Below are 17,311 nucleotides of genomic sequence, written 5' to 3'. Positions count from 1 at the left end.
AATGATCATTATCTGTTACAGTAGTGTTTTGTTGCTGCTATTCCGTACTAAAAGCTACAGTATTATAGACAGATACAGATACATTTATTACATATGTCGGTTGCTAGTTTTTATAAAGATCTGGCCCAAAGGAGTCTCACTATGTGGCTGGCTGGCTGGGGGGGCAGAGAGGGATCAGGTGACGCTGCTTTTAAACTCAAATATCCTCTCGGGCTCACGTGCATTAAAGGGCTTAAATGCCTTTTACATTAAGCACTTTCACACCATCCCTATTCTAAAATCACACCCCGACCGTTTTAGTTTAAAGTTTTTTGTTTTTTCCACCAGAAACAAATGACAAAGACCAGTAACTTCAAAGTATTTCTCCTGGAACTACATCATTAAGAGGACATGGTTAATTTTCGGGCAGCGTTGGCCCAGGGACTGAGGCATGTAATGAATTCTGCATCCGGCTGATGTCATGTTTATATCACTGCCAAACTGCCCAAAACCACAGCTGTGTTCACTGAACTGCTCCACTGCAGATGAATATTCATTTGCTCAAAAACACTTCAGTGCTGGTATTACTTAGCTACTGTGGCATGCTCTGGTCAGTCATCTGTCTCTGTTGTTAGATAAATCTGAGGCCAGTGCTCTATGCTGGCAAGTTGACTTAAACAGCCAGGACTGTAGTGTAAGAAGAATTTATTCTTTTAATAAATGAAGGGACAAATCTAATATTAGACAATCTATATTTTTATTTATTATTAATGTGACTCCAATAGTACTTGACCTTACATGTCCTGACTCAACCAAGACATGGGTGGATTTACAGTAAGAGACCCAAGCTAACGTTTTGATTCTTGTGCTGCAGACAAGCTAAATGACACATTTATTTCTCATGTGTGTTTTTTTTTTTTACACTGTACACTGTTCACAAAAATGCAGAAACAGCTGAGTCTCACAGGAAGCATTTTTTGCTTTGTTTCTGTTGTTTATTCTTAGTTTCATTATCAGTTCCTCTTTAAACTTGCTCTATAAACAGAGGTCTGTAAACAAAGTAAAAACAAATGTTCAAAATGTAGGTTTTATAAGGTGACTTCTCACCATGTTTGTGAATGATGCCATGAGAGAATGAACTACTCTTTGAATCCTATCATTACATGTTCCAGATCCAAGACCTGGGTTTAGCCTGTAGCCCCATCCAGTGTTGAAATGAAAGTAATACACTATGCCACAGGGAGACAAGGAGGGAAAAACATTGCAGTAAAAATATGAGCACTTTCCCAGAAAATAAACCATCAGGACAAAAGCTTCCTTGTAAATGCAAAGTCTCATTGCTGAGATGCAGTCAACCTACAATCAGGGATTACAGAATCCCTCTTGTTTTGGATGAAGGCAGACAGTGGAGAAAACTAATGAGTAAAACAAGAATGATGAGAGTTTTCATTTTGGGAAGAGCTCTTCTTTAGAGTAGACGTGCCTTCATTTCTTGTCTGGCTTTGTTAATGAACACCAATGGGACCTCACTGTGATGAGGCAGGGGCAGGTCTCTGGATGGGGGAGATTTATCTATCAGGCCTGGGAAAATAAAAATCTCTGCACTGGATGTGTTAGGAATGGAAAAAAAAGTTTGGAAAGCTAAAGTTTGGAGAGATACCTTGCTGCCAGAGCGAGTGTATAGGCCCTGATTTCTCTGGTGTCTGAAACAATAGATCAGTGCTGAAAAGTGGGATGAGACAGTGAGATGGAGAGGCAGAGAGAGAGAGAGTGAGAGAGAGAGAGAGAGAGAGAGAGAGAGAGAGAGAGAGAGAGGTACAGTATGTGTGGACTTGATGTCGGAGTACAGGAAACAGAGAGAAATCGAGATGAATGAAGAGAGAGAGAGACTGCAGCATTATTAATATTTCAGGCTATTTCTCAGTGCCCAGTGGAACGCTTATTACAGACTACTTTTATCAGTTACAGACTGCTAAGCTCATTCAATTATGTGTGTGTTGCTCTGTATAAATGTTTCTGTAATTGTAGTAGATTAATTATGGAGAAAAATGTCTTGGAGCCAAATTACCAGAATTACAGTTGACTCTACAGCGGGTGGCCAAACAAAACAAAAGATTACGCCACTGGAATAAATCATGGTTGCACTAAATTATTCTCAGTGTTACTGATGTAATGATTATTATCATCACTGAGCTTTTTTTTTTTTTTTGCTTTTGCATATTTTATAAATCACACAGATCTGACTCATTCAACTGCCAATGGAGTAGTTCTGTAACAAGATGTACTCTAGCTAACTGGAAATCTGTTGCGCTTTCTCATCATCATTTTCTCATGTTACTCAGCAACACCCAAACAATTAATCATACTTTACATTATAGTTGAATAGTTGATGTATTTCAAAGGTGCTTTTAAATTAGGATCAACATGGATTTACAGTATTACTATAATGAAAACCGAGGATAATGAAACACTGGACATGGAGACATAACAGTTCAAGGTAAAGCAGAAGACAGAATGATGAAATGAATTAAAATTCTCTTCAAACTGAATCCTGAGTGCCAGTTTCTATTTCTGAGCACTGAAGTGTCGCATGTATCTGCCACTGAGCTCAGGAAATGAACAAGCCTGGTTCTTACGGCCCACAGAAGGAGCCCCGAGACTTAACCTGACTTATACTGTAATAATCCAGTATTGTTATTGTCATAAGTTGTTGCTGTGTGAGGGCATGACACAGTTTTCAGCTATTACCAGAATCCATATATCAATATTCTCAGAACGTGCTTTTAATATTCAGCACAGAATTAAAATCTACAACACATTTTTCTCTTGTGAGGCTTAAATAAATTGCCAAGAACAGAAAAACAGCCGATAATATTAGAATTCAACCCCTCAAGGCAGGAAATTAATGTGAAGGCACTGAAGTACATGTCTATGCAGATTGCAGTTAGAAGTAAAAATCAGTCACATGAATGAATGTGGCTACAGTAAATTATATCAGTTTGAATATATTTACTTTTCTATGTGTGCATTCACTGGATATGTTTTTTCTTTAGCCTGTTTGGGTATGAATGAATGAATCAGCAGGAGTGTGTCGAGCGGATTTGCCTGCATTATGGTCCCATCTGCTGGTCATGAATACACAATACCTTTCTCTTTCTCTCTGTCATTTTTTCCATCAGTCCCTCGCCCTGTTGTCCCAACTATATATGCAACAATATTTATGTCAGAAAGACAAACTTGGCATTTGAAAGCTTTCAGGAGTTTATGATAGATCTCACAAAGTGCCTGAAAGCTGGGGGGACAGATGATATAATGTAGAGTTCAAAAAGAAAATAAAAGCAATTCCTCAAGGCGAGAGTCTCAGACAGGAAAAAGAAAAAAATGTGGTGCGGGTAAATTTGAAGAAATCCCTGATGAGCAGCAAATTGCTGAGTTATCATGATCATTTTCCATTGAAATGCAGATTGCTTGCACAGCGTTACATAAAACCCCAGCGTGAATCCCTTTCCAGAACACCCCCTCCCAAAATTTAATATTCCGTAATGTGTTCTCAGTGAGTTACAAACAAAAAAAGACATCCACAGAAGTGGTGAAATTATTATTATTTTTTTAGAGTACGACATACGCTCAGTACGCCACACTATTGTACCATCCTGAAATAACATTAGCGTGTGCAGCCAACCATTGACCAATGGTCAGAAAAGGCTGCGGGGGAAACTGATGGCTCCACAGATCAAAGCATTACACCATATCCCACCTGCCTGTCAAAGGTGGTTAGACAGAGGAAATGAATACAGAGAGAAAGAGATGGAAGGCAAGGAGAAAGAGTGAGGAGATGTGTTATCTCTGTTTGCTTTTGCAAAAGAAAACACAATAGCAGCTAGAGGGTTTGCCGCTGTGGGTTTTTAAGCAGCTGCCTGGATGCGTGTGGAGATAGGGCTGCATGATAATAAATTTACCCACAGGCTAAATTTAATTTCCTTTGAAAGAGGAGACTGACAAGCACATCATTCTAGTTTTCTGCCTCTTGTGTGTGATCGTCTGTGCGTTATTGGAAGAATTTCTGAGTAATGGTGGGACATGGTAGCTCTTCGATCGTTTAGCATTGCTCTTTTAATTGGTGTTGACAGAATGTGAGAGCTACAGTTCACACTCAGATATGTTTATTTCTCTTTCAGCATGGACAGTTTCACATGCTGAAAATGTGTTTTCCACATTAACATTTAACACATCGCTGACAGATTTCCTACATATACTGTAGGACAAAAAATATAGATCAACTTACTGTAATTTTATAAAGGGAGAGTGAAAAGAATTCAGTTTTGGTTTTAAGTTTTTGCTGTTTGTATTCATAAAAAGTGCCACTATAGAATATTCATTAATTAGAAAAAAAAACAACCAGTGATAGTTTAAAGATGAGATCCATGAAAATCTTGACAATATTTCTGTGGCCCCAGAATGATAAGAATCAGCAATGTAACCTATTAATTGTAACCTATTATTTTATTATTTATCGAGTTTAGAGCTTACAAACCAAATTCATCAATGACCCCTGTGCCGTGCTCGTTCCCCTGGCTCTCAGACTTGTACTGTGATTTGTGGCTCTTCTGTGAGCAGAAAGGCATGTAACGAATCCAAGACTGTGATGAGAGGCAAGAGGTTATGCCAAAGGGGAGGTCATACACCTCCTCAGTTCTCAAGTTGTTGCTAGAGTCTTCAAGATGCATTTTGTCCCAGGCTGTGAGACCACGCTCACGTTTAGTCCCTGAATGGTATCAGAAAGACCGTCAGAAGAAATATAATGAGACATATATAGTGTACATTCACAGACTAGAAAATCTGTGATTTACATAATGATTAAATATTGGTAGATAATCAATGCAAACAGATTGTATGCCCAGAAGCTACATGGAACTGCCATAGGTCTGCCACGTGCATTGAAATGCGATTTTATTTCAGTAACAACCTTTCACTTCAGCTTACCAGGAACTGTGTTATCCAGGAAGAAGCCAAGGAATCCTCCCACAAACATATGGGTGGTCAGCAATATGTGCAACACTTGGTCCACCTCCTTCACACCTGACTCACGCACCGAGGATGACAGAGAAAAAGAGCAGTGTGATACAGTCAAAACATCTTGAGACTGATATGCATCACTATTCTTCTCTAATCCAAATAAAGATAAATAACATAAATGCTACAAGTCAGCTAACAGTAGATGAGGTGAAAGCAATTAAAAAGTAATTAAATTTTCTTATCGATCATACCTGTCTGTAAGAAATCAGGATTCTTTATGATCCAGTTTGGAATGACGAGTGCAGAAAACATGGAAAAACCAAAAACAAAGATATTCCTGGAGGAATACATGTCTGTGGACTGTAAAATGAAATGTGTCACCAAAACACCACTATTTGCAAATCAGCATTTGGAAGCAATGAAAAAAAAAAGTTTACCTGTAGGTTAGAAATTCCAGCAGCAGTTATGACTCCAAACATGATCAGGAACATTCCTCCAATCACAGGGGTGGGGATGGTTATGAATATGGCTCCAATTTTACCCAGCATCCCCATCAGAATCATAAAAACGCCACTTAGGAGAATCACAGTTCGACTACCCACCTGTTGTCACACAATAGCCACACTACTGACTGTACATCTCATTTGAAATGTGAGTAAAAGTAAATAACTGTATGACGTAGTTAATTTAAAAATGTTTTTTAGTATATTTGCCCGTTCTGAATGGTAAGTTGTACAGTGTTTGCAGTCAATATTTTTTTATGTACCTTACCTTGGTAATACCGAGGGCTGCCACATTCTCACTAAATGAGGTGGTGCCATTTCCTGTGCCAAAAGCGCCTGCCAGCAAAGAGCCGAGCCCTTCAACACCAATGCCCCGGTTGATGGCGTGCCTGGGTGGAGGAGGTGCCCCTGACAGCCTGGCACAAGCATGGTAGTCGCCCACAGACTCTGCCATGGAGCATATTATTCCAGCCATAATGCCAAACACACCTGCCATGCTCACAGTTGGCATCCCCCACTGACCTGAAAGGGGTGTCAAATTGGTGATTATTGAACAGTCTATAAAAACATCTTTCAGCAGTGCTGTGTTTTCTTGGGAACTTACCAGGATAAGGAAATGTGAACCAGGAAGCGTCATTCACCACATTTCCCTTCACGTCAGTGCGGGCCAGGTGGCCATACTGAGCTGGATCAGATGGCAGGACGTCATAGATTGTGAGGAGGTAGCAGACCAACCATGAGACCAAAATCCCCAGGAGAATCTAATAAATATCTAATATTAGTATCAGTGTCAGTATTTCCTGGTAACCATAAGAAAGAACAAAAATGCTTTAAAAATGGTTTACATAATTCATGTATATTGCCATCAATAACTTAAATTATTGTAATGATGATTTTCCAAAGGACTTACAGGCATTATCTGGAAGATAAAGAACTTTGAGGTGTGCAGTTTCTTGGTTTTACTGTATGCAGGAACAGGGATTGGTATGAGACGGAGGTACTGGGAAAACAGGATGATCAGCACAGCGGTCCTGCATGTATGAGAAGAACTGTCATTAGCATGATGATGATGATATGCAAATTAGAGGCTGATTTCATACTTGAAACAAGCCAGTGATGATACAGTCTACACTGCAGTAAAATCTGGCCTGTCACACTTAAATTTCAAAAGAGCTTCAGCTACAGGCTGCAGCATAACCAGGCAGAATTTAGTTTGTAATGTAATTTTAGGCTGTGGCCTCCTAAGAAGGAATGTCAGTGCTAAGTCTGCAGCCCAGTGCTGCTGGTTCACACAGTAAAAACATTTCTTTTCCAACTGAGGAAAGAGGCATTCACTGTGACGAGCAAGTGGTTACATACATGGCAGAGATGCCCCAGTGGCTGCCTATCTTGGCCCCAGCAGAGTCGTACAGTGACAGTCCTATGAGAGACACAGTGGGGGCAATGGTTAACGGGCCAATGAAGCGCATGAGGAAGCCAATGAGGCCAGAGAAACCGACCAGGATCTGGAGGAGGGAGGCCACCATGATAGAGCCCTGCAGCTGTGGACAGGAACATGATAATGGAGATCATTAGCATTAACATTAACAGTCTTTCTTTAGCTGAATGATGGACAACAAACATGATTGGCTGCTTCCCTGAGTGGAAACCACAAGTCCACCACATCATTATGGGCTCTACAGAAGTCTTTGCTGGTGCAGTGTTTGTGTAAGCTCACTGTTCTCATGCGTGTCTGCCACACTTCTATGAAGACAGGTGAAGAGGTGTTGACCAGACTGGCATTCTGAGTCCAAGCTGGGCACTTCCATTCTGGCATGGACAACATGGCCATGGCAGGCGTCACCAAAGCAAATGTACCTCCCTGTAGGATGGGCAGCCTACAGAGTGTGACATAAACAGAATTCAATTAATGGGAAATAAGGACAAATGTGAGCTAACCAGTCACATACTGTGGAACATTTGATTTAAGTTTTTTTGTTTTTGTCTTCTATCTATTTTTGTAATTAGCCAAAATTGGACATTCAACTATGTGTATCCAGCAATAATGGGTGCATGTCAAAGAAAATTGTGTTAACGAGGCAACTTATATAAGGTAACAAGACTAAGAGTATACGTCCACACTAACCTCTATTAGAAGTGCTAACCTGCTCATAATGACAATGCTAACATGCTGATATTTAGTGGATGTAATGAATACATATTCACTGTTTTAGTTTAGCATTCTAACATTTAAATTTCCCCTTTACCCAAAGTACAGCTGGTTTTACAAGTATTTTATAAAATAATAACAGTAGAATTATTTAAACAGTATCAAAAGAAATATTAGTTTCACTTATTCTACTAATCATACTGTAAAAGGATTTCTCAGTTCACCAACCTGTATTACTTAATTCTAAGGTCAGAGGAATTCAAAAACAAGCTAACAGACACTCAGTCCCAGCATATCACCTTATGGAGTGGCTAAAATGTTAGCCAACGCATGTTTAATTTTATATGCAGCAAGGTCAATATTAATTTGGATTAATTTGTTTTTGTCTGTCAGGTGAATGTAAGCTCATGCATTCACTCTCCTTTCAGGTCTGTTTTGGTCTTTGCCAACTCCTGAGAAAAAACATATGGGTCTTCAGCTGCTAATTTGAATTTCTTCAACAGCTAGACACTATGTCGTCTGGCTGTCATTTGGTGCCAAGAGGGTTTTTTGCCAAAAACGGCTGCATGCTGCTGCTTCTGCTGGAAAACAGGCTGATAAGACTGGTGAGGCTGAACCAAAGACTTAAACCAGAGTTGGATGATAATTTTCTGCAGGTCTTTCACCATGAGCAAACCTGTTCTCATTCAGTTAGGTAAGACGGTGTCCTAACTTGGGTCAAAATTTATATATGTAAATAGAACTCATCTCAATAATCTTGCCAATATTTCCTTGCAGGTGGTGAATGGCGACACGAACAAGTCACATCATTCTGACCTGATACCGAAGGTGACCTGAAGCAGGGTGCACAGGCCACAGACGAAGAAAATGGTGTTAATGAGGCGACTCTGGGTCAGGCTGTCATGCTGTAGACACAGCCCCTCCGACAGAATGAGAGGGATGGAGATGATCGCACCAAATGCTGTCAGGTAATGCTGCAGAGGACAGGATCAGTAATGTAAACTGATGGTATTGCTGACACCACTACAATTACCACACACATTAAGAACACAACGCAAAGAGGGACTGCATTTAGAATCACTGGCAGCTGCTGTGTTACACTAATTGTGTTTACATGCTGAAAGGAACAGATGTTTTAACATGTCATTTTATTTTGTTCCAATTTCAGTGTGGATTAAACAGTGACAACAACCAGGAAATCAACAAGACATTCAAAGAGATCATGCCACATGTTGAAAATAAATCAGAATGTTAAAATCAACACTGGTAGGGTTACACCCACCTGAATGGCCAGGAAAATACAAAGGTACCAGGGAGGAACATCAGTCACACAATAGGTTGGTTTATTTCTGTCGTCCTCTGCTACACAGCCGCTCCCACATGTCTTACCCGCCTTTTCTGTAGGTTGATCATTGACTTGTTCACCCATCTGCCATGCCATAAAAAAACAAATGTAGATCCAAAAACGGATATAAACATATAGATAACAAAAGCACACCCAGAGGCACACTGACATAATAACTTGTTGTTTTTATGACTAGTACACATGAACAGTTCATAAATATTTTATACTGAATTATTAAAAACATTTTGCATTGTGAAACAGATGGAAATTTCAGGTGGATAAACACCACAGACGACAGATGGACATCTCTGTCAATGTGTTTGTCTAATGGTTGTAAATGTGGAACACTCTAAAGCAAAAAAACAAAGAATAAAATATAGAGCTTTACAAATCTATTCAAAACATATGATAGCATATTTTGTGATGTGTGTGCTCTGTGTGTGGGTTGTGTGAGCTTGGATAGATTTTCTGCACAATCCTAAGAAACTTTAAATTACTCCCACTTGTTCAAAGCTTTGTCCACTGTGAACCAGGATTAATCAGAATTTAGTGTAGTACAATCCTTAGTAGTTAACACAATATGAAAGTATAAGTTTTTTTTTTGTTTTTTTCTGAAAACTTACAGGTGGCTGGGGATGCTGACAGAATTTAGAAAGAATACTTAAAGATGCATTTGGTATATTTTCCATGAATGAGTCATTTTACTTCAATTTACTTACATCAAATGCGAGATTGTCGAGTCCATCGCTCTCCTTCCCTGTAGCCATTGAAACTACAGTGCAAAATAAAAGCTCGGTGCAGGTTTCTCAAGGCTGACCTCTTCTAACGAGAAGTGAATTGAAAACTAAAGACAGCCACGGGCAGAAAAATCAGGCAGACTAAATGCTGAGGAGTCAAAGGAGAAAGGAGTCATCTTCGGTTCAATGGGAAATTTCTCAGTTGTTACCATCTGAGTTGTAAAGATGTTTTACTGGAAAGTGATGACATGTTTACTTGATATTTCAGTCTTTGTTATCACATTTACAACTGGGACTATATGTTTGTTTTAGGACAAAGTTTAGCTCAGTAATCAGTTAAACAACTTTGTTAATGATTAGTTAGAATAGTTACCAATGTGGAATTCCTCCGGAGGAAGTCACATTTTACCTGAGGCACAATCTCGTTATATTTAGTTGTATTACTTAATGACCACTGATCAGTTGTCATAGGGAAGTGATTGATTTAACACACCTTAAGTGCAGTAAAGATTTTAGATTTCAATGGAACATAGTCAAGTGAAGTTACAAGGATGGATGAATGAATGAATGGACTGATAAGTAAGTGAATGGCTGGATGGATATTTTTTTAATGGGTCTATAATTTTAATGTAATGTGCAAGAAAAAGCTTAGGAAACTTAGGAAAAAAAAGAAAACCTAACAAAGTGCTTGGAAAGAACAGCTGACAGTTTCAGCTCGATGGCTTGTTTCATCATGGCGTGTATTTAGCGCTCACCTCAAATTGTCACAATCAGCTGACAGGACAAAATTGGGAAGATTGTTAGATAAAGAGATTTAGGCCTTCAAAGAGAAGATGCTTCCTTCGTTCAGAGGGGGAGGAGAATCTGAAGGGTTGATATGATCTCTCCGTGCAATGCTGATAAATGTGTCAAAGCAGGTGCTGCAGAGCATTTTGGGAAATTAGCATGTAAAAAAAAAAAAAAACACTTCAGTTTCATAAACCAAATCCTAACAACGATGGGACAGCAGCGCGGGACGTTCTTGTGCTTCCCCCCATCACTTATCTTTGGGTTACTGAGTGGAGTTTGATGTCAGGTCATGGTAACCCAGAGTCACTTGCTCCCCAAAGTTCATGTCTGTAAAATCCATCAAGAGGATGTGAACGATATCTCCTCAGTCTTTTTTTTTTGTTTGTTTGTTTTTAAAATAATGTTCATATGTACCAGTTTACTTGCAAAATGCAGTTGAGCCCCGCATTTAGGGAGTAATTTATTTTCTTTGGCTGAGATCTAGCATATCATTGACTGCCTGTGACATTTTAATAGATGATAGCTCTTTATCATTTTGTGACTTATTACCAAACAGGTTAATTATTCATGTTTGGAGTTTAGAGAAGCGATTCAGCCAATTTGTGGGAAGATAGTGTAAAAAGTGATATTCTGATTAGAGTTTTTACTCAGATCTCAGCTCATTAAAACACAGAAGTGTACTCCTTAATTAGTTATTCTGTGTGTGTATTTAGGGCGAGTATCATCCATTGGGTAATTGGACCTGCTCATGCAAACTGTACATGAAAAAAAAAATACTGCCACAAGTGACACAGTGCTTTCAAAACATACTGTGTTCCCGTTTCTTCTCAATGATTCTCCCCCAGGAAATGTCACACATCAACAGCAGCGCTGCACCAACTATCAACCTGCACTGTGTGATATTTCATTATTTAAAATATGGCAGCTGTGGTGATGCAGCCACTTAAATTTGCACTTCATTTAACGGTAGTATGACTAAGATAAGATTTGTGTTGCAACTATGCAAGTGAATTTCACACAATGGCGCAGACCGATTCTGACACATCCTGACAGGAAATGGTAGGATGCAGAGATGTAATCACAGGGGTTTAAAAGCAGTAAAGAACATTCAGTCAGCAGATGTCACAGCACATAAAGTATTTGTTCACGCGGCAAAAAGTCATTGTCTCTCGTGTCTCTCGTCACTAGTGCCTGAGGGAACAAGTAGTAAAACACTCCAAATCTTCGTGGAAGCTCTTTGTGGCAACACATGGCACGATGGCAGCACTATGTACTGTAGCCTCTGTATCTTTCCATCCCTGTGTGAAATATTTAGTACGCCATGTTTCATAACTTGCTGAAAGCAGATTAGGATAATATGAACTACTTCCAGTAAAGATTTAGCTCAAGTATTAAAATGCACATCAGCAAACTTTTTAAAATGCTGGCCTTGCATGGGTGACATAGCTCTCAAATGCAGGTTTTTAAAAGGGCGTAGCCAGGTTTGGCTACTGTTATTTTACCAGAGACATCATGTTATTTTTATGCCATGCTATCACTTCTCATGTGTCTCTGTAGGAGTGATATTCATGTCCTTCCTTCAGTCAGACCAGTTGAGATTGACTCCGCCTGAGGAGGATCTGCAGGTTTCACATCAACTATGCATGTGTTTCTTGCCCCAACCCCTCCAGCTGAGTAAAATCACATTAAAGGCTGAGTGACCAAACTTTGTGTTCAACAGAGAGCCCAGACCTTTTCAAAGCAAACAAGTGCCACTGCCAATCCACTCAAACGTGAGTCAGGGTGAGGGGAAAAAAAAAAAACCACGGACAACTTAGTTCCCAAACTGCCATTGGTCTTGACAGCAGTGTGAGTATCCTTGCAGAGGCAGGCCCATTGCTATTGATTTAAACAAGAAGCTTCCTCTTTAGATTGTCATTACAAAAAGCAACATGCTCCTCGAACTGAAAATTAGAATCTAAAATGTTTTTCAGTCTATTTTTTATGCTAATACTTGTCCTGATTTTAGCTACTCATTTAAATGTTATTGATTTCCTTTCTCGTATGTTTTTGTATCTCTCCTTTTGTGTCCAAGTAAAGTGCTACATAAATTAAATTTTAATCCACTTTATAAAAACTTAAAAAAATGTGATAATTAGCATGTCTGAAACAACAACCTCTGATTTCTTTCTTTCTTTTTTTTTTAACAGTTTGGTGTCTGTTTTGCAAGGGAACACAAATGGAAATTCAGCAACAGCTGAACAGGATCACAAACTGAGACAGCAGCACTCATGTGCCTTGAATATTGAGCAATCAATTTACACCACAGACACAACATGCGTGTTTCCTCCCTTGTTAATAAAGCACAACAAGCGTGACACATGTCCACTTGGATACGATCCAGTTTTAGTGGTGAGACTCAGCAAATAACATCCACAAAAAGTGATGTTAGTAATTTCTTGTATGATTGTATGGTTTGCTATTTAAATCCAGGACAAAAGTTCTTTTTCAAACCAAAACGCTTCATTCAGTGTCACCAGAAAGTGATCTTTAAAGCTTGATCTGAGGTCAGTATATTAAAAAAAAAAAAAACACTTAGTGACAACCTTTAAACCTTTGACCCTGAGGGTGAATTTAGACAAAATAATCAAATTGTCTCCTGCTGCTGTCTCAGTCCTGACTCTACACTACTTGATGTTATCACCCCTGTGAAGAATACTTAACATCAGTGTCAATTTAACCAAAGAGTGGAAGGTCACGACAGGCAGCTTCAATCATCCTTAAAATCACATCAGTATGACAGACTTAGATTATTAATATTTTACATCCCTCTATGTGTTGTATCTGAGGGAGCAGTGACAAAGCTATAAACCATTCTTCCTTTGCAACAAAAGTATTTTACATTTTGCATTTCTTATTCAAAAACAAACAAACACACTTTCCTGAATTGAAAGAAAGGCATTGTTTGTAGTGTTTGTAGAACAGTAAAATGTTTTACAGTCTCACTCATCAGTCTAAGTAGGCAAAGTTGTTCCTGCAGGTATTTTGTAAGTGGTTTTCAAGCACTGATCCACAATTGCAGTCCTAATTATGCAACACACGATATTCCCCAGTGTGGAAATGGAGGGCCAAACAAATCAAGACCACTGAGATGATTACCTGTAAATTGCAGTTCTCCAACAGGCTGTGTCTCGGGTGCTTTCCCTCAACCGCAGTTAGTGAGGGGGGAAGAAAATCAATGACACGGAAAGCCTGCGGTGATTTGCAATTTAAGGGAGCTCTTTAAAAAGAATGTCTCAAATTAAAATAGACACTGGAAATGTGCATTTTGATTTATCGGAAAGTTAACTGGGTTTTCAATAAAGTTAGATTAAAAAAAAAAAAAGTAATTTCTGCTTTTGTTTACTGTGAGTGACAAAAGAAATCTAAGAAACTGAAGAAGTCTTTTCTCTGGTGAGTTCTTTTATGTGACATATTGAAGTCAGATTATCATTGCACTGCTAAGACAGGTGGAGTAAGTCAGCAACAAAAGGCTAACTGAAACAGCAAAGAAAGCAAGAGCAGGATGACAGACAGACTTGACTGATCCTTTAAATGTTCCTTCAAAGTGTTCTGTCAGATGAACCTTAGCTTTGTGGGTTGTGAAGATTTATCTAGGTGCAAATAAGTCTACATGAAACCTGCAATCAATATGCAAAACAACAAGATGACACAGATCATACAGCACAGTTCGACAGAAAATTATTTAGGTTTCAGAGTTCACTTCTCAGCTTGGCCTCACACATTAATAAACTGTTTGATGGCCCCTGTGGATAGTTTGTATTGATTTTTTTTTTTCACAATTGTGCATCTGCCCAGCTGACTGAGTTGTGTTATAGGGCTCAGTTTGCATTAACACATCAAAATCAATACCCATGATGAAAACCCAGGAGAGGAAAGAATATGCAGCAGCACTGGCCCATTAAATTTTCATTTACTGCAGAGGTTCAGCACAAAAGGTTTGTAAACATCCTCAGATGTGTGGCGCCCATTGTTTTGTTATGTTTAGGGCAATGAAATATGAATGACGAGCAGCAACGATAGCAATGTTTTGAGTTAAGAGAAGCTTTGTGTCCAAAATATTTATCCAGAAAATGAGATTAATATTACACCATATTATATACTATATATATAATGTGCTTAAGCTAATAACACACAAACAGTCCTAATCTTTTGTGTCTTCGAAGTGTTGGTGGGAAAAGGAAGTGAACCCTTGGATTAAATAAGTGGTTAAACCCTCTTTGGCAGCAATAACCTCAAACAAGTGTTTCCGGTAGCTGCTGGTCAGACCTGCACAATGTTCGGGGGAATTTTGGACCATACTTCCTGACAGAACTGTTTCAGATCAGCCATATACTTAGGATGTCTGGCCTGAGCAGCTTGCTTGAGCTCATTCCAACCCATCTCTGTTGAATTAAGGTCTGGGCTCTGACTTGTCACTCACTTTCTTTTTTTTTTTTTTTTTGTAAGTAATTCTGTTGTAGATTTACTTTGGTGCTCTGTCACCCAACTTCAACTGACCATCAGCTGGCAGACAGCCACCCTCAGAACCCTTTTTGCACCATATGTAGTGCTGCATGTTCCTCCTACACAACTCAACCTTAGTAACCTTAGTAACCTCAGTACACAACATTCACATTTTCCTGGTGGCGTTGTGGAGTGTCAGGCTGCTCTCTGGCAAACAGACACCACACACACATACACGATTTGTGTATTGCAGACTTTCAATCATGTGGTAGATGCACACATCCCATATAACATAAAGCAGGCGCTGGACCAATGAGACAATGTGAAAAAGGAAAATGCACACAGTCTGCACACTGTAGCTCCCTCAGATGCAGTTTAATGAGACATCCACTCCACAAGTCTAATTAAAGGATGTCTCATTAAACTGCATCTGAGGAAGCTACAGTGTGCAGACCCTCGTTTTCCTTTTTTCACACTGTATGGTAGACTTTACCAAATTGAACGTTCTGCGTTGTGCCTTTGGATCATCTTAACTGGATGCCCAGAGCACCAAATCATCTCCATTCAGAGACAGTTTGTCTAACTGTGGACTAATGAATATCTAAGCTCTCTGAGATGACTTTGTAACCTTCTATATTGTCAAGTAACATTAAGACACTGAATTGGTTTAGCAGTGGTTTGAGACAACGGTAATCCTAAACTGATGTCAGCTGTAAACAGATGATAGGAGTGGGATGAGACAGGAGATAATCCACACAAAACCTCACATTCTTACTTACACAAAGTACCTTTAAGGTTTAATTTATTCATCAGTAGGACCTTAAAATGGCAAAAGATCAAACAAATCAAAACATAGAGCTACAACTACACTGCACAGAGGTGAAAAAGGGTGATAAATTCCACCTGAATATTTACATTTCCTTCAGTATGTGCTATAATTAACTAATCTACCCTCTGTAATAAACTCTTCCTTAGGCTGCTTGAGATATATTTGTTCACTGTGCTGAACAGTGTTGACATTGCATTATCCATAACCCGGTGACTTTCATTAGCACATTTCAGTAAACAGCTAACCGCATTAAAAATCAGCTGGTCCTGCAGTTCTGGAAGTGCTGCTGGTGTTACAAGCCTTCAGCAGACAAGCCCCGGGCCTTCTGGCTGGATGTATTGGTTTTGACATCCTCCATGACTCAGACACGGGCTGTCAAAATATCAGCCAGCGTGATGATATCATCTGGAATTGATTTTATTCAGGATGTGAAACCCTCACAGGAGCAGGGGAAATTGAGTGTGTAGATATGATCTTGTAATCACTGTCATGATCCTTGACTGTTTAAATAAAACAAATTAGTTTGCTCAATTCACACCAAAACAAGCATGTTCTCGTTTTATCCTCTGTACTTTTACTGTAAACATGTAACACACGCAGTTCCCTCAGCAGCTACTGTAACTGGATTAATGGGCATTATTCTTCTGAGAACAATGTGCTGCCACAGTATTCATAAAGACTGGCCTGCTCTGCCCCATTCATAATTTATTCACATTTATCCCTTCCCAGTTGCACTCATCATCCTTTTCTCTCTAAAGACCTCATTAGGAACTTCACCTTTCCTCATGTTACTGAATGAAGCAATTTTACTAAAACACATTTGAATTAACCCTCCCCCAACAAAAAAGAAAAAAAGACTCATGAGTGATGTGCACTTCCTAAAATGTGCAATTCAACACTTTTTGAAAGATTCAAGTGGACTCAGTTTTATTTTTCATTTCCTGTGGTTCTGTTCAGGATATCCAATTGTGGTGTTGAATCCTATTTGAATTCAAAACAGGAAGAAGTGATAGGAGCTAAAGGATTTGGAGGGGAACTCTAATAATTAAGCATTACATATTATAATTAACCTTCACCTGTGTGTCTGGTAATTAGGATAATTCGAATCCTGTATTACACAATAAATCAAAGCTGAATCCTCTTTATGGGCTATTTCAATCTTGCTCAGGCCTTTTGGGTCCTATTGAGTGTTGCATTGAGGAAGCACCCTGCTGCTACAATGGTGATGCTAATAGCACTACAGTTCAGGATACAGACTCTGGGAACACAGAGACATTGTGTAAAAAATACAAATACAAGCCCTCTATCACCTTGTTTGATGAATGCATAAACAACCAAGCAGCATTGTAATGACACCTGCATAATACATCTGGAGCCACACTTCATATTTTTTGCAGCCTATCATCCTTTAATTTCCAGCACTACTACTTCACCTGATAACCTGCTGGGTTACTCATAAGTCTCCTTCAGTGTTTACTG

General features: G+C 39.1%; 1 protein-coding gene across 1 annotated transcript; it reads right to left on the bottom strand.

Moving 5' to 3' along the window:
- Positions 1-4,505: 4,505 nt before the first annotated feature.
- On the bottom strand, positions 4,506-9,759 carry LOC121199657 (solute carrier family 23 member 1-like). Its single transcript, XM_041064529.1, has 12 exons — positions 9,712-9,759; positions 8,930-9,076; positions 8,464-8,621; positions 7,216-7,375; positions 6,858-7,039; positions 6,409-6,529; positions 6,103-6,259; positions 5,767-6,020; positions 5,433-5,597; positions 5,247-5,355; positions 4,963-5,058; positions 4,506-4,744 (listed from the first exon to the last, which is right to left on the bottom strand). Exons 1-12 carry the CDS (start codon positions 9,757-9,759, stop codon positions 4,506-4,508), a joined length of 1,836 nt encoding a protein of 611 aa, XP_040920463.1.
- Between the last annotated feature and the right edge of the window lie 7,552 nt (positions 9,760-17,311).

This window comes from Toxotes jaculatrix, chromosome 19 (assembly GCF_017976425.1).
Source record: "Toxotes jaculatrix isolate fToxJac2 chromosome 19, fToxJac2.pri, whole genome shotgun sequence".
Taxonomy (NCBI): Eukaryota; Metazoa; Chordata; class Actinopteri; family Toxotidae; genus Toxotes; species Toxotes jaculatrix.
Note: the sequence above shows the minus strand (reverse complement) of the source record. Positions and strands in the feature narration are given on the sequence as shown.